The sequence below is a fragment of the Herpailurus yagouaroundi genome, unplaced genomic scaffold, assembly GCF_014898765.1.
Source record: "Herpailurus yagouaroundi ecotype Mexico unplaced genomic scaffold, PumYag 215, whole genome shotgun sequence".
Classification (NCBI taxonomy): Eukaryota; Metazoa; Chordata; class Mammalia; order Carnivora; family Felidae; genus Herpailurus; species Herpailurus yagouaroundi.
In genome coordinates, this window is record NW_024412446.1 from 4,651,058 (window position 1) to 4,678,375 (window position 27,318).

Below are 27,318 nucleotides of genomic sequence, written 5' to 3' on the forward strand. Positions count from 1 at the left end.
GGGCGGAGCATGTAGGGACCGGAAGTCGGCGGAGGAAGATTGGACTGTGGGAACCTGGTGCTTTACCTGGAGGATGAGCGTCCATTGTCTCCTCGTGGCGGGAGGTAGCGTTCCTGGAATATTAGGTTAATTTCCCGTCTGTCATGGGATATTTCCTCTCTCGGGTCCTCTGTCCAGCTCTCCGTCTTGGAGTCCTCGCTGAGCTGAGAGGCGCCTCGGAGCGATTGTGCTTCCCGGGGAAGGGGTCCGCGAGGGGCTCCTTCCCGGACTGGGTGGCGGGCGGGCGGACGGTTCAGATTCTAACGGCCGTTTGCTGACTTCTGGCTGTATTTTCTTCCTGGGGCTGCAGTGTCAGAGTGACTTCCCATTGGTTTTACAGAATTGTTTCTTGCATAGTTTTTGCCCTTGCACTTGCAGAAGCATAGTCATAGTAGAAATCTCGAAAAGTGTACCGGAGAAACAAAAATCGTCCTTCAATCTACCACTCAGCTGAAACATTTCTTACACACGTATAAAATTTAATTTTATCTGGCTCCCCCGGATGAGAAAGAAACTAGTGAAAATGTTCTTAACAAGAGATAGTAATTACAAAAGGATCTTTCTAAAGTTAAAAATGCCAAAACGTTAAGCAGTTGAAGACATTGAAGGGCATAAAATTTCCAGGTTGTAAAACTTAGGACTTGTCCACAAAAATCAGAAGACACCTCTTGTGAATTTGGTCTACTACTTCTAAAATTATGGGAAAGTCTCTGCCACTTTGCAAAGGCTCTGGTGAAGCCACAACTAATACTAAAGAGAAGTAGGACATTCCAACTTACATTTTGCTAAATTTTCCTTTCAGGAAGGTGGCGATGTTTTCCAGTTCCGTTAGGGTCATCCTTGGTCCAGGGTCTCCATAATTCCTGCTGTCGGAAAAAATCCACCGCACCTAAGAAGATTATTCCCAGTGTTGCTCTTTGTGATGAAAATACAAAGAAATCTGGAAATGCACTTGACAAGCTCTTCTCTTCAGAGCAGCAGGCTTCCATCCTGCAGGTGTTGAATACAGCATCTAATAAAGAACTTGAAGCTTTCAAATTGCTTCGTGGAAGAAAATCCATCAATATTATAGAGCACAGAGAGAAGTTTGGGCCATTTCAGAATTTGGAGAGTTTAATGAATGTGCCCTTGTTTCAGTACAAAACTACCATTCAAGTTTGTAACTCCATTCTTTGTCCAGAGACTGAAGGGGAAAAAAGAAAGTTCCAAGACAACCGGCTCTTGAGAAAGCTCATCAAACCAGAGATAAAAAGAGAGAGACTTAAGGTATATCATTTTTCTTAATGTCCGCTATATGGCCTACATATTTGAGAACATACTTTGCAAAGCACTATTCTGGGCATCAAGACAGCTTAGAGTTTAGTTGGTATGTGATCAGTACTGAAGAATGAGATATACAGATAGTAAATTGGCAATGGATGGGGCAGGGAACTGTGGGCTGTGACTGTTGGGCAGATTACTGGTAGAACTCAACCTGGATCTTGGAGAGAGAGAATTAGGCTACCTGGAGGAGGTGGGCATTCTAGGAAGAAAGAACAGTTGTAGAGAAATAGGTCTGTGCAAGGTTTATTTAAGAGGAATGTTGAGAAGCTATCTGGCTGTGTCTGAGGGTTCTATCGAGAGTAATGAGAAATTAAGATGCAGAGATGGTTATGGCCAGGGAGTGACTGTACAACATTATACTGGTCTTTCCAGCAGGATTTAACGTAATCTTTCCCTTCCTACCTCCTTTTAAAAAGCATTCTAAAAGCAAATCCTTTTCAGTGTTGTATTTATTTATTTATTTATTATTATTATTTTTTTTTAACGTTTATTTATTTTTGAGACAGAGAGAGACAGAGCATGAACGGGGGAGGGTCAGAGAGAGAGAGGGAGACACAGAATCTGAAACAGGCTCCAGGCTCTGAGCTGTCAGCACAGAGCCCGATGTGGGGCTCGAACTCACGGACCGTGAGATCATGACCTGAGCCGAAGCCGGCCGCTCAACCGACTGAGCCACCCAGGCGCCCCTTTATTTATTTATTTATTTATTTATTTATTTATTTATTTATTTATTTATTTATTTATTTATTAAAGCGAGAGACAGAGCACGAACAGGGGAGGGCAGAGAGAGAGAGAGGGAGACACAGAATCCAAAGCAGGCTCCAGGCTCTGAGCTGTCAGCACAGAGCCCGATGTGGGGCCTCAACCCACGAACTGTGAGATCATGACCTGAGCCAAAGTCAGACACTTAACTGACTGAGCCACCCAGGTGCCCTCTTTTTTTTTTTAATGTTTATTTATTTTTGAGAGAGAGAGACTGAGTGCAAGCGGGAGAGGGGCAGAGAGAGAGGGAGACACAGAATCTGAAGCAGGGTCCAGGCTCTGGGCTCTCAGCACAGAGCCCAACATGGGGCTCAAACTCACAAACTGGAAGCTTATGACCTGAGCTGAAGTTGGAAGCTTAACTGACTGAGCCACCCAGGCACTTTAAGACAAATATTAGAATTACTTGGCACATCAGACATTAAACCTTGGAGGAGGGACTTAGGTCCTGTGTAACAATACATGATAAAATATTCTCTCATCCTATACCAGTAGTAAGCACACTTTTTTCTAGACCAGTAGTTCTCAGTTTTGGGGGATTATGGATACTTTCTGAAAACCTGATGAAAGCTATGGACCTCTTTTCAGGAAAACAAGAACACGTATACATAGAATGTTGCATGTACTTTCAGAGGGTTTGTAAGTTTCATGAAGCCCATCCATGGACTCCTGATAGAACTCTTGCAGTTGATCTGGAACATACTTCAAATGACATTTTTCAGGGGTTGGATTTTCCTTCAAAGTGTTTGCTACAAATACTATTTATACTCACTACAGTGGAGTTGCAATCTTATTTAGAGGGTTAGGTTCTAAAGTTATTTTGTATGGAAAAAGTCATGCAGTAGTCCTTAAAAAAAATCTTGCCCGTGAAGTACTGTGTGTGACCTGGTGCAGTAATTGTTATGTACAGTATATCTCGGCAGTCATTGAGCTAAAGGAAAGAACCAAAAGAAGGCCTGTATTTTGTAGATTGGGCATCCAAACTATTCTGCCCATAGTGGATATTTATCCATTCCTTAGCAGTGAAAGGGAGATGGGCATAGAATTAGAAAATGTTCCTGCTTATCTGCCTTTGTATCTGTGGAGCATGTTGCATATCCATATAACTAGATGAACTGTGTGGGAGTGAAGTGATGCCCAGACTTCATGCAGAGTTGAACCCACATATCCAATTATCTACTACACATTTCCCCTTAGAAGCCCTGTAGGCAGCCTGAATGGAATACATAAAAAAACAACTCACCTCCCCTTAACCTTCCCAAGTTGATCTGCTTCCTATCATCATCTTTAACAGGTGCCATTCAATCACTGAAATAAAACTGGATTTATCCTAAGCTCCTCCATCCCACATATCAATTCTACCCCCATTATCTCTGCTCTATTTCTTGTCCTCACTGTCACTGTCTTCAATTTTGTTATAAGTTTTTTTATTTTTGAGAGAGAGAGAGCAGGTGCCCAAGCAGAAGAGGGGGAGGGAGGGAGGGAGAGAGAGAATCCCAGATGGGCCCTGCACTGTCAGCACAGAGCCCGGCACCGGGCTCCATCTCACAAACCGCAAGATCATGCCAAAATCAGGAGATGGTCACTTAACCGACTGAGCCACCCAGGTGCCCCCGATTCTTAATGCTGGGTCATATAACAGGCACCTAACCAGTACCACCTCTAGTCTAGCCTGCTTTGGTCCGTCTTCCACACAGCAGTCAGTGATAGTTCTGAAATGTCTCATGTTGTACCTGAATGTTACCTGCTTTGGGGGCTTCCTGGAGCTCTCAGGATAAAGCAAGATGCTTTTGCAGAAATTTGCGTACCCCTCGGCACTTTTCCCACTTGCACTCATACCGCAGCCTGAGTGTGAGGTGTCACACAACCTATCTGTGTGGACATCTGGTGAAATAACGTCCCATTTAGCATTTACTCACTCTCCTAGTCCAGTCAGTCTTCCCGGACCTGTTCTCCTCTCTACAGTGTAACTGTGCTGGCATTTCTTACAATGTATGGGTATGTTTCTTGTTTCCTAGTACCTAGCACAGTCCCCAGCAACATTTGAATATTTGAATGCCGATTTTGGGCAAGGCACTGAGAATAAGTAAAGGTTCTTTGTTTATAAACTGTTACTTTGTTTTTTAAATATTACTGCTGCATTTCTTTAACAATTCTCAGTTCATAGACTGTAAATATATTTCTGTTATAGAAACTAATTTGGCATTCTGAGTTTATAGCTTAAATTTTGTATCTATTAAAATGTCTATACTTGTCATTAAACCAGCCTTTTTTTGTTTTAGGCAGTTAATAGTATCGTATCCATTGTTTTTGGAACTAGAAGAATTGCCTGGGCTCACCTGGATCGTAAATTGGCCGTGCTAGACTGGCAGCAAAGTGAGTGTTGCCAGTTGATGAAAGGAACATACTTATCATCTGTCTATTTACAAGAGGTAAAGCAGTTGCACCTCCAAATTCCCACCTGCCGGAACTCCTCGTGTAGTTTAATCTTCTAGTCCTAAGAGGAATGAAATACAGTACTAACGATGGACTCTCTTTGCGTGCTTATTATTCACCCATTCCTATCATGTTTTCATCACCTTATGATTTTTAAAGGTTGAATCTTCATTTAGTTCATGAAATACCTTCATGTGTCAAAGGCGTATACTGAGAAAAATCAGTGTTAAAATATATTATTCTAAATGTTATAGAATTTTATCCCTATATAAAGCTTGTTTTTCAAAAATGCTGTCACTAATTGTCTCATTGAGTCTTCAAAACCTTGTGACATGGGGAGTAATTACCATCCTGATTACACATAGGGAACTGGTATAATCAAGCATCTGATGGGATTAATCATTTGCAGATGATTGATTATAGGCTAGTTATTCTAACTCTAGACATTTTTATTTAATTAATTTATTTAAAAACTTTTTTTTAATGTTTATTTTTCAGAGACAGAGCGGAGTGGGGGAGGGGCAGAGAGACAGAGACAAAATCCAAAGCAGGCTCTGGGCTCAGAGCTGTCAGCACAGAGCCCAACGCAGGGCTTGAACTCACAAACCATGAGATCACGACCTGAGCCAAAGTCGGACACTTAACCGACTGAGCTACCCAGACGCCCCTTATTTTATTTACTTTTTTAAATGCTTATTTATTTTTGAGAGGGAGACAGAGGATGTGAGGCAGGCTCTGTGCTGAGAGCAGAGAGCCTAGTGCAGGACTCGAACTCATAAACTGTGAGATCATGACCTGATGTGAAGTCAGACACGTAACCCACTGAGCCACCCAGACACCCCACCCCTAGACATTTTTAAAAGGTTAATAGAAGTTTTAAGTTGTCTAATCTTTTGTAAAATTTAAAAAAAAATTTTTTTTTTCTTTTGAGAGCAAATGGGAGAGAAGGGCAGAGAGAATCCCAAGCAGGCTCCACGCACCCCACAGACCCCAACATGGCTCAGTCCCATGACTATAGGATCGTGACCTGATCCAAAATCAAGAGTTGGACACTCAACCAGCTGAGCCACCCAGGTGCCTGTTAAGTTGTCTAGTACAGATTTTAGAAATTATGAAGCCCAGGGGACCACCTGGTGGCCAGTTGGTTGGGCATCCGACTTTGGCCCAGGTCATGATCTCATGGTTTGTGAGTTCCAAGCCCCACATCAGGCTCTGCACTGCACAGCAGAAAGCCTGCTTCAGATCCTCTTTCTCCCTCTCTCTCCGCCCCTCCCCTGAGCTCACTTGCTCACTTGCGTGCTCTCTCTCAAAAATAAACATTTCCAAAAAAAAAGGAAGAAAGAAATTATGAAGCCCATTTTACAGATGAAGAAACCAGTACTTGGGAGGACTAAATGGCCTGTCTTAGCTCAGCTTATTCCTGATAGAACAATGACCAGAACTTGGCTGTCCTGAGGCCTCCATTAAATGCTTTTTCAGTTACTTCAGAACTGTTAGCAGGAGTTTAACCTAAGTTATATATTAAAAAAAATACAGGTTATGAGCCTGGGTGGCTCAGTCAGTTAAGTGTCTGACTTCAGCTCAGGTCATGATCTCATGGTTTGTGGGTTCGAGCCCATGTCGGGTTCTGTGCTGACAGCTCACAGCCTGGAGCCTGCTTTGGGTTCTTTGTCTCCCTTCTCCCTCTGTCCCTCCCCCGCTCATGCTCTGCCTTTTAACAATAAATAAACATTTAAAAAAATAAATGGGAGAGGGGACCCAAACAACAAAGTAGTTCTTGTCACTAATTTTGTCTTTTTTTTTTTTTTTAAGATTTCTTCAGTCATTTCAAAGATGCCTAATGCTGACCTCTATGTTCTGGAAAAAATAGGGCTTTCAATTCAGAACTCCTCTCGGTTTCCTGTACTGTTACATTTTCACATCATGGAAGCCATGCTGTATGCCTTATTAAATAAAACTTTTGTCCAGGACGGCCAGCACCGGGTACTGAGCATGAATCGAAATGGAGTGGGGAAGCACTTTGAGCTGATGATTGGTGACACGCGGACTAGTGGAAAAGAACTAGTGAAGCAGTTCCTTTCAGAGTCCGTATTGAAGGAGGAGCCTCGGGTAGTCTTCCCATCAGAGAAGATCGTCCGCTACAGACAGATGTTTTCGTCTACTGAAGAACAGAGAGCGGAAGAGTTATATGATTCATTGTTACAAGCCATTGCCTTCTACGAATTAGCAGTGTTTGATACTGAACCTTAAAATTCTGAGGTTACTGTAATGGGCTCTACTGTTATATCTATTAAATTGTATTTATTAGTTCTGAAGCTGTAAAACCAACTGTTTTTAACGACCATGTTTATGGAGAAGGAAACATGTTTATATTCGGATGTTTAGGGTCAGACTTTTGGCTGTTGAATTGTTCACACAATAATAGGTCTAGGCCAAATCAATAAATATCTTAGAGGAGACTGTGTGCCTTTTGGGTTTTAGTGTTAAATGGTAAGATGCTCCCTAAACAGCCAAAACAAGAAACAGAGTTATCTCCCCTGAAAAGCAAATCCCATCCTAAAGGATTGAATTGTTATATTGTTAAAATAGGGAGTAATGATTTTTCTGGGTGGTGCTCATCTTGGGAATAACACTAATTATAACCGAGAACACAACTTACATCTTCTTCTTCCGTAAGTAGCACGTGGTTCGACGTACTGCTTCCAAAGGTGATTTTCATCAACTCGGTCTATCAAACCCAGAACAAACAAGCTTTGTCTAATAGGTTCATTTTTTTTCACTTTTGAAATATTTTACTTGGACAGACCATCTTTTGAGAAAAGTAGGACTGGGCTGCCTGGGTGGCTTAGTCAGTTAAGCATCCCGACTTGATTTCAGCCAAGGTCATGATGTCGTGGTGAGATCGAGCCCCACGCTCAGTGCGGAGCCTGCTTAGGATTCCCTCTCTGCCCCTCCCCATCTTGTGTCTGTGTGCTCTCAAAATAAACATTTAAAAAAAAGTAGCATAGCACCTAATTTTCCACCCACATCTCACATTACATGTGCCTTAGTTCAGGCCCTCATTCTATCTCACCAATCCTGAACCCAAGTCTCTTTGATGTCAGAGCAATACATTTTTCCTTTAAAAAGTGAAATATACTTGTTGGAAAAAAATCAGAAATATATAAAATATGTGGAATCTGGGTTGCACTCTAGACCTATTGCCATTCACTTATAAAGCTCTACATTTACCTATATGGTTGTACAAAAACATCTCCACCTTGGATATGTTGTAGATCTCTCAAACTACACGTCTGAAATAATTCTCTTTCCTTCAAATCTCCCTCCCCCCCGCTTTGCCACTGTTCTACACTTCAGTAAACAGCTTCACCAGCCATCCAGTTGTTCATGCCAGATACGTGGCATTCTGTCTTCCACATATTCCTGGAAATAGCTTTAAGTGAAAATGTGTTCATTTTAGGACTTTATAGGATAAGATGCTAAGTATTGAAAAGCCATCAGAATTTGGTCACTTTATCTCAAAAGGACGTAAATCTTCTAGGAATTTACTACCTTTAAGAATTCATAATTTTTTCCCCAAATCATGCTAAACCTAAATAAAAAATCTTAAATGTGTCCCTATTAGGGAGGAAAATATCCTGTTCCCTGATTTTTGATCTTATTAAATACAATTCTATAGTTATTTTACTTTGGTTCTCAATTACTGAGAATTACCAGAATTTTCTAATAATAAAAGACCAAATTAACAGGTAAGTGGTCTACAAATAGTGAATGAACACTAGTATGCAGTAGAAAGATCCATATACTTAAAAACCCACAAAACTTCAGATCTATTCTCTCTCTTGTACAAGCACAAAACCTGTAAGACATAGCCTATATCCAAACCTATGAAATACCCATATTTACCCAGAGGATTACACCTGAACACCTATTTAAACATTGCATAAAGCCTCTTAGCTTCAGCCTTTAATTAAATCCATATACTATCAATAACAAGAAAAAGTAAATTGAACAAATGAGGTAAAAACATATCTTCATACACATTTGTAAACAGGTATACAACAATATTTTCCATCTGTACAAAATTAGGATCCTTACCTTTTGGGGTAAAAACATAATTCAGATAATGTAACTGAATTCTAGGCTAGTACATAATATAAACATTGGAAATAGGACACTATTTTCAGATATATCTGATTATATGATCGCAAAAATAATTTTAAGTGAAATGTGGGATTTTACAATCTTGTAATTAAAAATATACACTTTCTCCAAAAGCATAACCTTAAATGGAGATGGCTATGATGTAGAAAGCCTGTACAGAATTCTCCCTTGTTACAATTTTGATGAGTAGCACTTTGTCCAAAATAGATATATTAACGTCATTAATATCTTTATGAAATAAAACATCACTGATATAAAAATACAAGAAAAATGTACAAGGCAAATGATTTGAGTTGGCAAAATATACAAGGTATCACATATGTGTGGTTGCTAAAAAAGATTTATGAAAACGACAATTCATAATCTTGTTTTCACTTTGTCAACATGCTGATCCAATGGTAAAATATGCCAGAGGAATACACTAAAAATAAATTTATCGGGAAGATGTTACTTTTTGAAAACTGATGCATAATTTCTTCCCTAGGAAGTTTTTTGCATGTTACATAATTTTGTATTGCATAAATTTATTTTTTAAAGATCACCACCTAGATGATTCATATATACAACTTGACAGAGTACTGAAGGTTGGGTTGGGGAGAGGTGGATTAAAGGTAACAGGAAAGAGAAAAATTATGGATTAATTTAACACTGAAACATTTTTAGAAATATCTTAGTGAGCTGTCCCTTCTAGAAACAGCTCACTCACATACAAAAATACTATAACAAAGCTAAATCAGATAATATAAAAAATTTCAGAAAAAAATACCACCATAATCATAAATACAATTTGTAACTCAAATTTTTTCATTTTAAATATCTGCACACTAATAAAAAATATACAAATAGCCTGTTTTAAATGTACATTCAGAAATAAATTCTTCCATGAATCAATATAAAAATGTATCTTGAGGACCACATAATAATCTGTACAAGGCATTGTTAATGTGAACATTAAGGGAAGCCAGCTGCCAAAGTGTTCACAGTCTCTTTCGAAATGTTAAGATGAATCCCTTCCAGATAGTGCAGGAACCTGTCAAAATTACAAGGAACAATTCAATTTAACCATCAGCTGAGGATATTTATTAATCTTGAAATAGCTGTCTACAATGTTACTTGTATAGAGCCTTTCTTTACCTTCTTTTACTTTTTCCTTGTTCTTTTAGCTTCTCCGTCTTACAAATGTTTCGAAGAGTTGGCAAGTACTCAATTATACTAGCTTGTCTATTACCCAGGTTTAGAAGGGATCGGCTAGAAAATACACTTTTAATGACTGCTATCCTCTTCCAGGCACTGCTGTAAATGAAAAGGAATGCATTACTTTTTACTTTTAAGGTCTAAAAAAATGCAACAATCCCAAACACAACCAGCTTCTGGTCTCCACTTCTCCTTGCTTCTGGTCTAGACTAGATTAACTAGATTCCGGGTTAACTTACTGTATCATTTTCAACACATCAATCACTCACAAGTGAAAGAAACCTTTAATGGCTACCTGCTATCCGTCACAGCAAATCAAAACCCCACTCCCTGTCATTCAAGAGTCTCCTAATCTCTCATTTTTCTTCCCAGCAATCAGGATGGTCTCCCTGTCTTATTAGAAGCTACATTATTGGGGCGCCTGGGTGGCTCAGTCGGTTGAGCATCCGACTTCGGCTCGGGTCATGATCTCATGGTTTGTGGGTTCGAGCCCCGCGTCGGGCTCTGTGCTGACGGCTCGGAGCCTGGAGCCCGCTTCAGATTCTGTGTCTCCCTCTCTCTCTGCCCCTCCCCTGCTCATGCTCTGTCTCTGTCTCAAAAATAAATAGAAACATTAAAAAAAAATTTTAAAAAAAAAAGGAGCTACATTATTAATATTAAGGGTTTACCATGATCAATAAAGCCAAGCATTTCAAAATTAGTAAAAAGAAACTAATAATTTCCCCTTTACCATTTATTATTGAAAAATAAAAAGTAAAAGGAGGCAAGACTTACTCTAAATTAGCCGCTGACTGACTGAAATATACATTGCTGCGTTTTTGTGAAACATAAAAAGTAAGCTCTTTTGTTGGATCTCTTCCTGATTTCTTGCAAGAATTCAAGGAGGTTTCCAATGCTTTTGAAATAGTAGATGAACATTTAGTAAAGCTGAGAGCTTCTACAGCTGCCTTTAATTCTCCGGAGCTCGGAGAAGTCCATCCATCGGTAGTCTCGAGACTAAACTCATCACAAAGTCCGCTTTTAACATTTGTCCAACTGAAGTCATTTTTACCAGTTTCCTTTTGTTCTCTTACATCATTTAAAAGAGCATCTAAGAAGGACATGTTATCCATGAACTCAGTGAGAGAATTTAGACACTGAGAAACGAGGGCTGAACATTTTTTTTCTGCTGGTGTTTTAGGAGGACAAGGAACAGACTCAATGTTAGACTCTAAACATTTGTTTAGTTTCTTTGTCTCTGGATTGCTTTCTTTATCTCTGGCTTTGCTTTCTTCTGAATTTGAGGAAGAAGATACAGGGGAAAGGCTACGGAATTCATTAGAAAAGTCCACTTCAGAGTCAAATAAGTCACTATCATCTAGAATTGTCATCTTTTTCTTTTGTTTCTTTTTTTGTGGCTTTTTCAATGGCTTCTCTCCTTCAGAATGTTTCCTAGCAAGACATTTCATACTTTTTGTTGCTGCACTGGTGTCCTCCACACTTCCTGATGAACCACAAAAGTTTTCCGTTTCTGGAATGATGTTAACAGGTAATGGCAGAATGAACTCAAGATTACTATATAAGAAATCTACATTCTGTGTTCGGAATTCTGTAAGAAGCTGGATGAATTGATACCATTCTTCCTTTGTTCTGATCTTGTGCTGAAAAAAAATTTTGAATGAAGAAGTGTTAGAACATAGTCTGAACATTCTTCTACCCATATGACCATCTTAAAAGTAATGAGTTGCTACCCTCTCATAATTTTATTAACCTACACTCCCTTAATTTGTCAAACAGTTCTGGGGGCACCTGGGTGCCTTGGTTGGTTAAGTGTCTGACTTTGGCTCAGGTCATCATCTCACTGGTTCGTGAGTTTGAGCCCTACATCGGGCTCTCTGCTCTCAGCATAGAGCCCACTTTGGGCTCCCTCTCTCTCTGCCCCTCCCTAGCTCGTGCTCTCTCTCTCTCTCTCAAAAATAAATAAACATGAAAAATAAATAAATAAATAATAATAATAAAATAGTTCTGAGCCTAAAAAATACATTTAAACTATTAAAATTTGAAGAATTAAATTTTTAATAGTTTATACCCCAATTCAATAGTTAGCTCATTTGTTTAAAAACTACTTTTCTGAAATTTTTTTTTATTCTGAAATCTTTCTAAATTCTAGTCTAAATCCGATAATATGCATTCAGAGCATTACCCATCAACTGTTTGTCAAAGTGGTATAGTGTGTTAAAATCATAAATCTATGAAAATTATAGGCAAATTTATGTTAACCTGAAGATTTATTTATTTCTTAAAAATATGTATGTATTTTTAGAGAGAGAGTGGGGGAGAGGGACAGAGGGAGAGAGAATCTTAATTTTTTTAATTTATTCCTTTTAATATTTATTTTTGGGAGAATGCAAGTTGGGGAGGGACAGAGAGAGGGGGAGAGATCTGAAGCAGGCTCTGCATTGGTGGGCTGACAGCAGTGAGCCCAATGTGGGGCCTGAAGATCATGACCTGAGCCAAACTCAGACACTCAACAGACTGAGTCACCCTGGTGCCCTCTCCTTTTTTTTTTTATTTAATCTTTTGTTTGTTTGTTTGTTTTAATGTCTATTTTTATTATTTTTTTTCAACTTTTTTTTTTATTTTTTTATTTTTGGGACAGAGAGAGACAGAGCATGAACGGGGGAGGGGCAGAGAGAGAGGGAGACACAGAATGGGAAACAGGCTCCAGGCTCTGAGCCATCAGCCCAGAGCCTGACGCGGGGCTCGAACTCACGGACCGCGAGATCGTGACCTGGCTGAAGTCGGACGCTTAACCGACTGCGCCACCCAGGCGCCCCAATGTCTGTTTATTTTGAGAGAGAGAGAGCGCGCGCACACAAGCATGGGAGGCGCAGAGAGAAAAGGACAGAGGATCCAAAGCAGGCTCCATGCTGATGACAGAGAGCTTGATCCCATGAACCGTGAGATCACGATCTGAGCCAAAGTCAGATGCTTGACCAACAGATACCACCCAGGCGCCCTGAGAGAGAATCTCAAGCAGGCTCCATGCTCATGCCCACGACCCTGGGATCATGACCTGAGCTGAAATCAAGAGTCAGACGCTCAACCAACTGAGCCATCCAGGTCTTCCTAACTTTAAGATTTAAAACACATTTAAATGTTAGTGTTAGGAAGATGAAAAGGAATATAAATTTAATATCGTACACTAGACATTGAAAATACCTTTAGAAATGAAAATAAGTCTTTCGATGGGGAAAAAATGTTCTTAAGGCCAAACAAGGTCTCAACACAGCCAGTGTCACATTTGGGAAGGTCTGTAGGGCTCCTTTTAGTATTTTTAGGTTTATTTTTGGAATCAGGGCCATCTTCAGAGCAAACCAGTTGAACACTTCTGCTATTTCCTCCTACAAAATTAATAAAAGAAAATCTTAGCTATCTATATTCTTAATAAATTACAGCAAAAAATTATTTAAAATCTAAGATCCTGTCACCTTTTGGACCTATATTCCCATTTTCTTCCTCTCCACATGTGTTTTTAATTCACAAAAAGTACGATACAAACATTATTTCTAGCATACAGAGGTTAAGATGGTGGTGATGGTCGGCTTACAAAACAATCCAAAAGAATAAAGCACAAGGACTATGCTATGAATAGACAAGTAACAGAAGAAATACAAATATCTAATAAACTCATAAAAAGATGTGCAATTTTACTAGTGATCTTGGAAATGCAAATTAGAATAAGATACCATTCGCTTTTCGCCTTTTAAATTGGCAAAACTAAAACAACTGGCTCCCTAATTTTCTCAGAGGTATACATAAAAAAGCCATCATAAACTATTCCTGGGAACATAAATTTGTACAGTTATCTTCTGGAGGGCAACCGGACAATACCTACCAGGATGCAAATGTACTCTAGCCTTTGGCCTAGCAACCAAACTTCTAGAATTCTCTTCAACAGAAGTACTCACAGATATGCTCAAGGATATGTGTATGGATATTCACTGCACATTTTAATGACAACAAAAGGTAACTTCCATTTCCACTAATAAGTGATGGTTAATTAAATTACGTTACATCCATTCCCTATTATGGAATAGCATGCAGCTGTGAAAAAGAGAGGGCTAAAACTGTACATACTAACAACACATTCTCCAGTAAAAACAGCAAATTGCTTAACAGTACATACAGTATTGGTTAACTCTGCTAAGTAAGTAGGTAGCAATATTTGTACATGCATAGATAAAGCTCTAACAGTGGCTAATCTTAAGAAGGGGGGAGATCTTTTACTTTTCTTTTACATACTTCTGTACTGTTTGAATTCCCAATGAGTACACAGCTGCATTTTTTTAGACAGAAATAAAATGCATATAAAATCTTCAAGAAAAGAAATAATGACACAATTTTTTTTCTTTGAAAGTTCTTGGTATAGCATTTTATTTCCAGTCATATGGCAATAGTTACTAATTTGTTTTTTATAAGAAGATTTTTCTGCGTCTTATTTATCATATTTACTTCTAAGAAACAGTTAAGGCTCCAAGCTTACACTGAATTAAATATATACGTTTGCTAACTCAAAAAAGAATAACACATTAAAATTTGGAACTAATCGAAGAAAAAAAAAAAACTTGACAGGGGATTAATATTACAGAACTTCACCTTGGTTTTATTTAAATATTTGTGTATTTCCCAGAGCAGGATCTGTAACTACAGAACTGTGACTATGGAGCATGAAAACCACAGAACTATGAACTTCTTCAGGGAAGGAAGCATGTCTTATTCATGTAAACACAGGACCTGGCATAGAGAAAGTCCTCAATAAATGTCTGTGACTTCAATTCGGTAACAGAGGCTAAAGATTGATAAGAAATAAAACATTTCTGAAATGATAAAGTTCTTATGAGAAAAGAATGATAGACTATTGAAGCTAAAGGAGAACTTACAGTCAGACAAAAATAACCTATATATGGGGAAAATCACCAACATGTTTTTTAGTAAGTGGAAAAAGGAAATCAGTTGCTAAATAATATTTAATTCTATTTGTTTATAAGAAACTATGCTTATAAATGTAGAAGTAACAATTTGTTCCATGTGCAGGTTTACTCTAACCACATTTCATGTTTACAAAATTTTAATCAACTAAATTGACATATGTATGTTTATGTTCAAGATTAATATGATCTCTGGATGCTCACAATTTTTTAAATCTTTCAGATATTTTGGTACAGCATATAGTTTAACAGAGGGTCCCCTTATAGAAATTTCTTTTATAACAGATCAACTTACGACAAAGGGATAATGGTCTTTCTTCTAAAAATCCACCTCCACTTCTAATCCAGAACTGTAAGTAAAGGATACTTTTTCTAATATCACAAGTATTTGCAGTTAACAATGTTACAAAGTCTTTCACATCAGTTCTAAAGTTCTCAGCTAAGCAGATCATCTGTAGGTAGCTGGCAACATTTAGCTGAGCAACAAACAGAGAAAGAAAAAAGAAACATGGTGAATTGTAGAGTTAACAGAAATACATCAGTAATACATATCTAAAAGTAGGACAAATTTCACTAAAATTCACAATATCTTAGCTCTTGAGAGTGAAACTGATCTAGAAAAATATAAAGGAATATACTTCTAAATTAAAAAGATTTTACGTATACTTATTTTATTAACTGTATACAGTCTAAAAACAGTAAGGAAACTTTTACGGGAAATTTTCCAACACGAACCCTGGAGGCAATGTTATTAAACCTTGAGAAATTCCCTTAAGCTTAAATAATGGTACAACTTGATGGAATATTTCACAGCCATTAAAATTATAAATGTGAATACTATAGAAGAAAAACAACGTGAATACTACAATACTGAAAAATACTCATATAATTTTTAAAAGCCAGAGTTAGAAAATTATATCAATGCATGCACAAACGTATACATGTAAGTTAACAAGAAACATTATGAGACAAAATGAAAACAAAAATCAAAAAAACAAAAAACCCATGTAATTTCTTAAGAATAAATGGACCAAGTAAAAATTTTCATTTTATTTAGCGTTTTCATCAATATTACTATAATATTTTTTTGTAAAATGACAAAACATATACTCTTCTCTTCCCGCTGTTTATGGAAAGCTTTTTACCTTCAAAAGTTGAAACAAATAAAATTGTATTTACATTTTGCATATTTTACAAGATCACTAGCATTTTTACCTTGAAGTTAACAAGACAATTAAAAGATTTCCTCTATTAAATTTTTGACTTTATTTTATGTGCATACATTACTCCTGCATACTTCTGGGACTTTTGCTTCCCACAAACTAGGAATTCTTTCAATAACAAAGACCCTATTATCAGACAAACCTTGCCTTCAGTAATAACTATAAACTCTACAATCAGTAACAAATAAATATAAAAAACAAACTACTTGAAGGCACAAGAGAGTAACCTGAGCAGAAGATAACTGAAGGGACATCAACACTTGGACAAAAGAAAATGGCCCTGGATGAACTCCCATCCTCTCCTACCTCCTCTAAGTTGATTTTTGACTGAGGGCAGGGGGCAGCAATGGTGGCTAAAACTCAGACACAAACTCACAATATTACTGGCCTGAACCAGAGGATAGAGTTTGGGATGATGGCCGTAGCTGGAAAGTGACGAGGGAGTTCAGTGAAAGTAGGGAAACAGAAACTCTAGCTAAAAGAAGAATGCAAATCCCTGGTTGATACCTGAACTTCACATGTGTGGGCCTAGCTCAAAGCAGCCCAGCTAAGACTAAAAGAATGGAACAGAAATTTTAGCTGCCACATATTACAGGAGAATATCTGTTCACACAAACATAACAGAATCTACAATATATTCACAAAGTACAGGGAAAAAGTCTCAAATCCAGAAATATATAAAAGACCTAACGCAGGATGACCATATTATCCTAAGAATGCAAGACTGGTCTGACATCCAAAAATCAAACAACATCATTCACCATAGTGATAGAATTAAAAAGATAAACCAGATGATTGTTTCAAAAGACTGGAAAAAACCCACCAGACAAAATTTAACAACATTCACAATAAAAATACAGCTAACCGATAAAGACCATCTATGAAAATATACAGCTAATATCACACTTAATGGTAAAGAATGCCTTTCACCCTACCATCAGGAACAGGGCAGAGATGTTCACTCTTCTAATCAGCAATGTACTGAAGATACATGGCACTATCATAAGAAACCATCTTTTACAGAATTGTGATATATGATTTATGATCAAAATTCAAAACTTACAAGCGAAGGAGTACTGAAATTAATTTCTTCAAAGTAGCCATCAAACATTAAACTAAATGTTGGATCTATAGGAAAAAAAACATTTTAAAAAACCATTAAGACCATTAAATTACTTTGTCCAGTTATACTTTTTCTATGAAAATATTCTGTATCTCATCGGTAATAAAAATATGCAAATTATAAATCATTAAGGAAGTGAATTTTTATCTTGACCTAAAATAATTGATCTTTTAATTAAACTGTCATGTAACCTTTGAATAATACAATTTATATCAATATTTTTAGAGGACAATCACCAACAGTCAAATGACCCATTAATTTATAAGTGGAGTCTGACATAAACTAACATTTATTTTCCTCTAGAAATTCATAGCAGAGATATGCTACTGAATATGTGCAATGAAAAATATTAGAAAACAGTGTTATAATTCAGTGTTTATAATGAAAAAAAAAAACTATGGTTTTAAAATTGAACACCAAACACTAATCATTAGGAAGTTTAGAGCAATCAGGCTGGTTACAACTTACTTTAAAATAGGCAATAATCCATACGGAAGTGTTCTCAGGGGTTAAGGAATGGCTAAGTTCAATATTAAGGAACTGCAGAAAGGCTGGGTTCCATAAAAAGTTCTGACCAGTGAATGATGTTTGGTGCCATTTGCAAGGTAACATATTAATTTTATAATTACTCAAAGCTGAGAACTGATCATAAATTTGAATAATTCCTCATTTAAGAAATGATCTAGGAGCCTTCAAATTTTAGGAAAAAAAAGTTAATTTACTAGTAGACTTTCATTTTTTATTCTTTAATGTTTGTTTATTTTTTTTTTGAGAGATTGAGAACATGAGCAGGGGAGGTGCAGAGAGGTGGGGGGGGGGGGGGCGGCGCAGGACAGAGGATCCGAAGCAGGCTCTCTGCTGACAGCAGACAATCCAAAGTGGGACTCGAACTCACAACCGTGAGCTCATGACCTGAGCTGAAGTCAGACATTTAACCGAATGAGCCACCCAGATGCCCCCACTAGTAGACTTTTTTTTTTTTTAAGTTTATTTATTTTTTGAGGGACAGAGTGCAAGCAGGGTAGGGACAGAGAGAGAGTAAGGAGGACACAGAATCTGAAGCAGACTCCAGGCTGTGAGCTCTGATGCAGGGCTCAAACTCACAAACTGAGATCATGACCTGAGCCAAAGTCGGATGCTTAACCAACTCAGCCAACAGGCGCCCCTTTACTAGCAGACTTTTAAAGGAACATTTCTAACTAAAATTTGAGGCTTTCTCAAATATTTTAACCAAAAGTAATTAGCTGTCAAATCACCGTTACCTACCACTTGTAGTAAGGATTACAGGTCTTTTAGTTGTTGCCATGAATGTTTTGATTGCATTCAAAAACCCAGCATCTTCCTCAAAAATGACATCAACCTAAGAACCATTTATGAGAATATTAGTGTACTGAGTAACAAAACATGTGCTGGATATGTCATGTACACATACTAGATACACTGTAAGTCTGTCAGAGACAAAGTTTATGAATTTATTAACTTTATGAACACTGTGAATTCAGCCCACACTGAAAGCTTAAAATGTTTTACACCATTGTAAGTAAAAAAAATTATCAAATAAATATTAAACCAAAAAAAGCAGTCACCTATACCTGAACATGTATGAATCAGAATAATTTCTATAATCACTGAACAATAATTAATAACCCTGAATTGCATTAATCATCTTTCTGAAAAATTCTTCTATGGTTGCAGTTTCATTCACTTAAAATTCAAATAGATACAAGTCTTCCTGACTTTCTTGGCTATTTTACAACACTTCACAGTAACACATGCAGTAATCTGTAGAATAAGTTTTTTTTTAATGTTTATTTATTTTGAGAGAGACAGAGAGAGAGTGAGAGAGTACACATGCATGCACAAGTTGGGGAGGAGCAGAGAGAGGGAGAGAGAATCTTAAGAAGGCTCCGCAACGTCAGAGCAGAGCCTGAAGCAGGACTCGAGCTCACGAACTGCAAGATCATGCCCTGAGCTGAAATCAAGAGTCGGACACTCAACTGACTGAGCCATCCAGGCACCTCATACAAAAATTTGTATTATAAGATACCATGAACATATGTCCACAAGCCTACCTCCTCAAAAAGAATGAGAGATGTTGCGTTTTTCCTGTTGGATTCCTCAGCTCCAAATTCTTTGACATTTGACTTAGTTGTGTTTGTAGATTTAGTCTGAATAATTGGTTTCTGTTCACAAGAATTTTTGATTCCTGCATAAACAAAATATTAATATTTTAGATTCAAATCAACCTTTAACAGAACACTGGATATTTCTGCAAACTAAGCTCAAAGTGAAACCCCCTATCAAAACTGAAACAAGGGTGGGGGAAGAAAAAAGCTGAAACAAAATATCAAAACTCCTATATGTATGACCTTCAAAGTAGCCGAGGTTTAATAAATAGCAGTAGGAGGTACCTGGGTGGCTCAGTCAGTTGAGCGAACAACTCTTGATTTCAGCTCAGGTCATGATCCCAGGGTTGTGGGATCGAGCTCTGTATCGGGCTCCACGCTAAGCCTGGGGCCTGCTTAAGATTCTTTCTCTTTCTCTCTCTCTCTCCCCACCTCCCCCCCTCCCCTTTCCACTGCTTGTGGTCTCACTCTCTCTAAAAATAATAAAAATAGGGGCACCTAGGTGGCTCAGTCAGTTGAGCGTCCGACTTCGATTCAGGTCATGATTTCACATTTGGTTTGTGAAACCTGACCCAGAGCCTGCCTTGTATCCTCTATCCCACACTGTCTCTCTCGCTCTCTGCCCCTCCCCTACCCACACTTATTCTCCCTCTCTCAAAAATAAACATTTAGAAAAACAGATTACAGAAAAATAAAAAAGAATTAGAACATTAAAAAAATAAATAGCAATAGGAACTCATGAAATAGGATATTTTATGTATGAAGGTCATTATTAAAAAATATCACATATATTTTGTCAATTTAATGTCTTACCTTTATTATTTTCCAGAAGTACTATTTCTTCATTTTTTTTTGGCTTAGAAGAAACTTTAAAGTAATTTGCCAAAGTTTTAGGCGGAAGTGTTCGTTTTGGTACGCTACTTTGTGGTGACTGCGGAGGAAGTTTCCTTGGTGATGTAATAACTTTCTTAGGAGAGCTTAATTTTTCTGCCAAAACCAAATTTACGTAAAGGTAAATATTCTAAAAGTTAAACAGATGGTAAGACTGAGTTATCCACAGCCTATATTTCTACTCTTACCAGTTAAAAATTGATACAGAAGTTTTCTTTCATTCTTACACTGTGTACAAATATTAGCATATTGTTACAGTTATTCTATCATCAGAGAAGGTAAAACTGGGCATTTAGAAAAGACATTCTTTTCCAAACAAACATACATCCTTGAAGCAAATAATGTTCATAATCCCTCCATTCACTTTCTGTACACCTGCTTGGGTTCAGAGGAGGCTGGAGGAAGAGAGATAATGTACATACTGAGCACAGACAGAACACTGTTATCCAACTTCAGTTTCCCTATAGTATGTGGATATCACAAGCAAAGAATGTTTTTTTAAGGATACTATGGAGGATCAATACAAAGTTTAAAAGCAAATGTTTGATCTCTACCCTCCTGAGGTCCTATGGCACCAAGCATTTGTACCAGAGCAAGTCTTTTCTCCCCTCCAAGTGCTCTGATTCAGTCCTCACATGTGCAGATTGTTATTAGGAGCACGATCTTTTCCTGTACCATCATATGTGCACAATTCCATGACTGTATCTGTCCTATTCTTTTTCTTGCACCCCATCTCCACAGATCTTATGATATTCTTTGCATATTATGGATGTTTGAAAACTTACCGAAAATTCTGAATTTGAGATATTATCCTAGACATCACTATTATGTCATAAACCCAAGCAGGCTCCACACCAGCAGCCCAGAGCCCAGCATGGGACTTGAACTCATGAATCATGAAACCAGGACCTGAGCCAAAATAGAGTTGGACGCTCAACCAACTGAGCTACCCAGGTGCCCTGGAACATAATCTTAAAATAAAAAAATATTTCTTTATATTGAAGAGATTGCGATTTATAAAAAACTCAATATTTTGTCCTTATTTTTCTAATTTTGGCATAGTACAAGGATTGTTTGATCATGGATTGGCATCAGTCCGAAGACTGGTTTTAGAGAATAAATGCCAAGGGGCACCTGGGTGGCTCAGTAGGTTAAGTGTCCAACTTCGACTCAAGTCATGATCTCACAGTTCGTGAATTCGAGCCCCACATTGGGTGGGGTCTGGAAGATTCTGTGTCTCCCTCTCTCTCTGTCCCTCCCCTGCTTGTACTCTCTCTCAAAAATGAACATTAAAAAAATTAAAAAAAAAAAAAGAAAATACATGCCAAATTTAAATAATATACCTAGTAGGTAGTAGGTACTTGGCTAAATTTTATTGATATATTCTTTTTTTTTTCTTTAATATATATTTTTGAGAGAGAGACAGACAGACAGGGTGTAAGCAGGGGAGGGGCAGAGAAAGAGGGAGACACAGAATCCAAAGTAGGCTCCAGACTCTGACCTGTCAGTACAGAGCCCAATAGAGGGCTTGAACTCACAAACCGCAAGATCATGACCCGGGCCGAAGTCATACGCTTAACTGACTGAGCCACCAGGTGCCCTTATTTATATAATCTTCTTAAAGGATTTTTCACCAAAACAATCAGCTCCATGGAGAAGTAGCTACCTTCTAGGTCTGGGACATCTTAACAAGCCAGAAAGCAAAAACAAATATCAAAGATTACTGGGGCTATGTGTAAAGGACACAAGCCAATTGAGTCAGGTTACTGCTAGTCAAAAAGCACAAAAAGAAAAAAGGGCTCTGCATTTGGCCAAGACATATACTGGAGTTACCAATCTATCTGAAATAACAGCAAAAAACCAAGCATAATATATGAAACAATGCTTTTTAAGACTTTGGAAATAATGCAAAAAAGGACAGTGATACCTAAGAGAAGAAACAAACAAGGTGAACCCCAGGAATTGCCTAATTCCTGCCTTGAGACAATGTATAGGCCACAGTGAAGAGGGGGAAGCCAGTCCAGAGGTTTCCTTGAGTTCAGGAGACTGAACAGGCCTCCAGGGAGGCCAAGGCTGATTGCAATCACAGGGCAGAATAGTGAAGAGCAGAGAGCTCCACAGAGTGTTCCAGAAATCTGCAGAGCGTCTCCCTCAAGCCTTCAATGGAGTAGTGATCAGTGAAAGATTAGAAGAAATAATCTAAGGCTTACAAAGAGCTGGGAACAGTTCCTCTTCCTATTAGGCAGAATGGCAAACTTCAGAATTAATGGGGAAGTGGACAGAGTACTCAGAAGGATTTTACCTAAGCAATGGCAAAATCTGTCTTACACTAAATGCTGCTATGGTCTTGCTAATATAGCAGAAGACCCGAAATGATCAAACTGTTTCTAGGTATCTTAAATGTATTCCAGAACAAAATTCAAGAGTAGTTATGGGAATGTAGAAATGTCCAATACCCAACAAGGTAAACTGCACGAAGTCTGACATCTGATCAAAATTATCAGGCACCAAAAAGGCATGAAAATACAATCCATAAGAAAAAAAAAAATCAATTAACTGAACCCAACTCAGAAATGACACAGATGACAGAATTAATAGACAAGAACACTAATTAGTAAACAAGAACACTATGACTAAAATAGTCATAACTGTTTCTTCTGTTCAAAAACTTACAGGAAAAATTGGGCATGGTAACACAGAAACTATAAAAAGGACCCAAGTCAAGCTTCTAGAAATGAAAACTACAATGTATGAAATAAAAAAATACATTGGATGGCACTGACAGTATACCAGATACTGCAGAAAATAAGATCTGTGACCTTGAGTAGTTAGAAACTATCCAAGATGAAACATGCAGAGCAAAGGAAGACTGAAAAATTGCACGTGCAATCATCAAGCTAGAAGACAACTCAAGGTGGTCTAATATATATATAATTAAAATTGTCAGAGGAGAGGAGAAGAGAAAAATTATTTGAAGAGATAAGTGCTGGCGAAGATGTGGAGAAAAGGGAAGCTTTGTGCGCTGTTGAGGGGAATGTAAACTGGTTCTACCACTATTGAAAACAACATGAAGTTTCTCCCCAAAACTAAAAATAGATCTGCTATAGTTGTGCTTCTGGGAAACAAAAATGGGATCTCGAAGAGATATACACACTCCCATGTTTACTGCAGCATGATTCATGACAGAATGTGCTATGGAAACAACCTAAGTACCCATGCATGAATGGATAAAGATGTGGTATATATACACAATGGAATATTATTCAGCCGTTAAGAAAGAACATCCTGCCATTTATGACAGCATGCATGGACCTGGAGCACATGAGGCTAAGTGAGGTAAGTCAGAGAAAAGCAAGCACTGTGTGACATCACTTATATATGGAATCTAAAAAGTCAACCTCACAAAAACAGAGAGTAAAATGGTGGTTGCCAGGAGCAAGGGACTGGGGACAGGACAGATATTGTTTAAGGGTACAAACTTGCAATGAGTAAATAAATCCTAGAGATCTAATGCACAGTATGGTAAATACAGGCAACACTGTATTATAATCACCAAACTTCCTGAGACTATGACTTAATTATTCCAACCACTAAAAAGAAGTGATAATTATGTAACATGACAGAGATGCTAATTATCAATGCAATGGCAAGCATATTACAATATAGAAATGTATCAAATTAACACTTGTATGCCCTAAATTTATACAATGTTATATGTCAAACCTATTTTAATTAAGAGTAAAAAAGACACAATGCTTGGAATTTTCCAGATTTGATGAAAACTATAAACGCATACATCCAAGAAGCTCAACAAACCCCAACCACATGAAACATGAAGAAAACTCCAGCAACCCACATCAAAATCACAGCTGTTTAAACTAGTGACAAAAAGAAAATTGTAATAGCCACAACGAATAATGAACACAAAGGACTGAAACACATTAAATAGATACAAATCCATGAGTTCCTCGTAATACTAAAAAAAAAAAAAAAAGTAGACCACCCAAAAACTCATTGGATAACTTTAGAGATTACTAGGGCACCATTACTTTAGGAACTGATAAATGAAAGAGAAGAATAGGAGTGCCTGCGTGGCTCAGTCCATCAAGCGTCTGACTCTTGATTTTGGCTCAGAAGTCAGGATCTCATGGTTGTGGGATTGAGCCCTACGTCAGGCTCTACGCTGAGCACAGAGTCTGCTTGGGATTCTCTCTCCCTGCCCCTCTCGCCCACTCATGCTCTCTCTAAAAAAACAAACAAAATACATTTTTAAAAAGGAAAGAATGAAACATTTCTCGTGCCTTTCCTGCACAAATTGTATGTCAAAGTGTCCAAACAACTGATGAGGAGAAATTCTCCTTACAATTTCAACTAATAAATTCAGAAAGGCTCAGTGAATTACAAAATCACCCATTTTTCAACTCCTAATGAAACAGTCTACTAGATAAAGATCATTCATGGCTACATAAAAGAGTGATGGGGAACTTTATAATGGATGGATCAGCCTGAAAACAACTGAACTCACTGAGCCATGTGACTATCACAAAGGTTATCTTCCGCTTTGATGCCATAGGAAGCACACAGCCCCGCCTATGCATGTACGGTAGCCCTGAAACAGAACCTTAATCTAATCAGTATCACAGATCTAACTGCCAGTTTACAAGAAATATAGGGAAGAGGAATATGTTAACTGATGCCATGAACATACAATCAGCGAAATCCAAAATGTGAGAGATTTTATGAAAAATGACCCACGTTCTTCAAAAAATAAATGATATGAAAAGGATGAGGGAATTATTAGGGAGACTGGAAGATATTTAAAAGACATCAGTCAAATGTAAGATGTAAACCTTGCTTGAATCCAAATTTGCACGAACCATTTGAAACAAGAGAACACCAAAATAAGAGTATGTATTAGATCAAATTAAGATATATAGCTAATTTCATTAGGTCTAATAATGATTACTATGGTTATGCTTTTTATTTTATTTTACGTTTATTTATTTTGAGAGAGGGAGCAAGCACGTGTGTGAGCGGAGGAGAGTCAGGGAATCTCATGCAGGATCCGCACTGTCAATGCAGAACCCAATGTGGGCCTCGAGTCCACAAACTGTGTGAGATCATGACCTGAGCTGAAATCCAGAGTGAGATGCGTAACAGACTGAGCCACCCAGACACCCCTGGTTATGCTTTCTAAAGGCCCTTATCAATTAGAGATACTTACTGAAGTACATACAAATAAAATTATATGATGGTCTTAAGGTTTATTTTAAAACCATCCAGGAAAACATAAAAAAGGTGCACGCACGTGTGTGTATAGGAAAAGGTTAAAAAACAAAAGGCAAAAAAAAAAAAAATGCGGATTATTAAAATTCTTTTTGTAGATTTCACTTTCTCTCAAAGGTTATGACCTAAGCAAAAGAATTTACTTACTTGGTGACTTGCCTAGGTTGTAACTATTAAAAAAACAAGGTTTCTGAGAGTTTACACCTTGCTTGTCCACTTGATGGGACTGGGTAGCTTCCTTCAGTTGAGACAGAATTTGTCTACCACTGCGCTGAGAAGAGGCATTGACTTCAAATATCTGGAAGAACACATGAAAGCAAGGCAGAATGGTCGGTCTTCCTTTAATTCGAGTGCAACAGTTACATTAACATCCTCCTGGCGTAGCTGTTACTAACCTTAAATCCAAGCTCCTGAGCACACGCATACACCGCGGCAGTCTTCCCCACTCCTGTCGGCCCTGTTATCAGAACAGTATTGCAAAGGCGATTCTCTTCTTCATCTGAACTGCCTTTAAAATCAATGCTATCCGACAGATCTGAAAAATTATTCAAATGCAAATTATTTGATAATTGCTCAGGCAGCAATAGATGCTAGACACTTATTTACAAAAACTAGGAAATCAAATATAAAATACAGTTAAGAAATGTCATACACATTTAGAGCCAGTCTAACTAAACACGTTCAGTGAAATGGAGAAAACGCCTCAAGATACCTTCCTGTTTCTCATCCTTTTTTCCCTTCAAATTTTGTCTTTCTTCCAATTCGGCTCGTCTCTTCCAGTCTTTCAACCAACTGCCATAAGAAAATATGTGTTAATTAACTAATTCACAGAATAGAGCCGTATCTCTTTGAATCAACGAAATAGTAAAATATTTTTACATGGGCACAAATATTTCTAAAGGAAGTAATTTTTTTACCAAAATATACAACACTGTAGGTACAAGGATATCCACTGCAACCTTGTTGAGATTAGGTTCCAAAGGGAAAAACATAAAAGTACTTCAGTAGGGGAAAAGAGACACTACAGTACCCTCACCTATGAAACCAGTACGGAACAACTATAAAGAGTTCAGGTAGACTGTGTGATGATATGAAACATGTCTAATACACAGTGCTAAGTATAAGCAGAAAGATTAAGTTCTAGTTTAGAGCTAGACTGCTCAAGTTTGAGTTCCAGCCCCACTACTTTCAAGCTGGGTGACCCTGGACAAATAATTCAACCTCTGTAGGTCCATTCCTTATCTATAAGATGAGGACAGCAGTATTTACTCTCATAGTATAGTTGTAAGGATTACAGGGGCTAAGAACAATGCAAGCACTTAGAACAGTACTAAGCTCAAAGTGTTAACTATTATTATAGGCCCCTATTTCTTATATGAAATCCTTTGGACCAGGTGAGTTTTAGAATTCAAAATTTTTTAGATACCAGAAAAGTAATTTGGTACACATACCACACATAACACAATACCCCTCTGGGGTCTCTGGTATTACAAAATAATCACTTAATGTTTTTATTTTAAAAAAAGATATGAGGGGCGCCTGGGTGGCTCAGTCAGTTAAGCATCTGACTTCAGCTCGGATCGTGATCTTGTGGTTTATGAGTTCAAGCCCCGCATAGGGCTCTGTACTGACAGCTTGGGCCTGGAATCTGCTTCGGATTCTGTGTCTCCCTCTCTCTCTGCCCCTTCCCTGTTTGCGCTGTGTCTCTCTCTCTCTCAAAGAACAAATAAACGTTAAAAAATTTTTTTTAAAACAGGGGCGCCTGGGTGGCGCAGTCGGTT

General features: G+C 37.9%; 2 protein-coding genes across 4 annotated transcripts in view; one reads left to right on the forward strand and one right to left on the reverse strand.

Annotated features, from left to right (window-relative positions):
* TEFM (transcription elongation factor, mitochondrial) lies at positions 1–27,114 on the forward strand. Of its 3 annotated transcripts, XR_005784648.1 has the most exons (5): positions 15–125; positions 842–1,305; positions 4,407–4,556; positions 6,373–6,867; positions 27,071–27,114. XR_005784648.1 is itself a non-coding variant. In XM_040455271.1 (4 exons), exons 1-4 carry the CDS (start codon positions 74–76, stop codon positions 6,808–6,810), a joined length of 1,083 nt encoding a protein of 360 aa, XP_040311205.1. In that variant the 5' UTR covers positions 1–73; the 3' UTR covers positions 6,811–7,019. The 3 variants fall into 3 exon arrangements, 2 of the variants coding, with proteins under 2 accessions (XP_040311205.1, XP_040311204.1); XM_040455271.1 differs by lacking the exon at positions 27,071–27,114 and having other exon boundaries at positions 1–104; positions 6,373–7,019; XM_040455270.1 differs by lacking the exon at positions 27,071–27,114 and having other exon boundaries at positions 6,373–7,019.
* The window catches only part of ATAD5 (ATPase family AAA domain containing 5), a 42,188-nt gene continuing 23,361 nt past the window's right edge, over positions 8,492–27,318 (reverse strand). Inside the window, exons 11-22 of the mRNA XM_040455269.1 lie at positions 26,250–26,329; positions 25,933–26,072; positions 25,685–25,835; positions 20,174–20,347; positions 19,307–19,440; positions 18,501–18,594; positions 17,175–17,239; positions 15,184–15,364; positions 13,120–13,301; positions 10,693–11,558; positions 9,859–10,014; positions 8,492–9,754 (exon numbers count right to left, since the gene is read on the reverse strand). Coding sequence (XP_040311203.1) covers positions 9,676–9,754; positions 9,859–10,014; positions 10,693–11,558; positions 13,120–13,301; positions 15,184–15,364; positions 17,175–17,239; positions 18,501–18,594; positions 19,307–19,440; positions 20,174–20,347; positions 25,685–25,835; positions 25,933–26,072; positions 26,250–26,329 — 2,302 coding nt within the window. The 3' untranslated portion in view covers positions 8,492–9,675. The remainder of the gene's footprint in view (positions 9,755–9,858; positions 10,015–10,692; positions 11,559–13,119; positions 13,302–15,183; positions 15,365–17,174; positions 17,240–18,500; positions 18,595–19,306; positions 19,441–20,173; positions 20,348–25,684; positions 25,836–25,932; positions 26,073–26,249; positions 26,330–27,318) is intronic.

Coding starts and splice junctions, on each gene's coding strand:
- TEFM (XM_040455270.1), top strand. CDS start 74: ATGAGCGTCCATTGTCTCCTCGTGGCGGGAGGTAGCGTTCCTGGAATA. Junction 126..841: donor TAGCGTTCCTGGAATATTAG/GTTAATTTCCCG, acceptor TTTTCCTTTCAG/GAAGGTGGCGATGTTTTCCA. Junction 1,306..4,406: donor TAAAAAGAGAGAGACTTAAG/GTATATCATTTT, acceptor TTTTTGTTTTAG/GCAGTTAATAGTATCGTATC.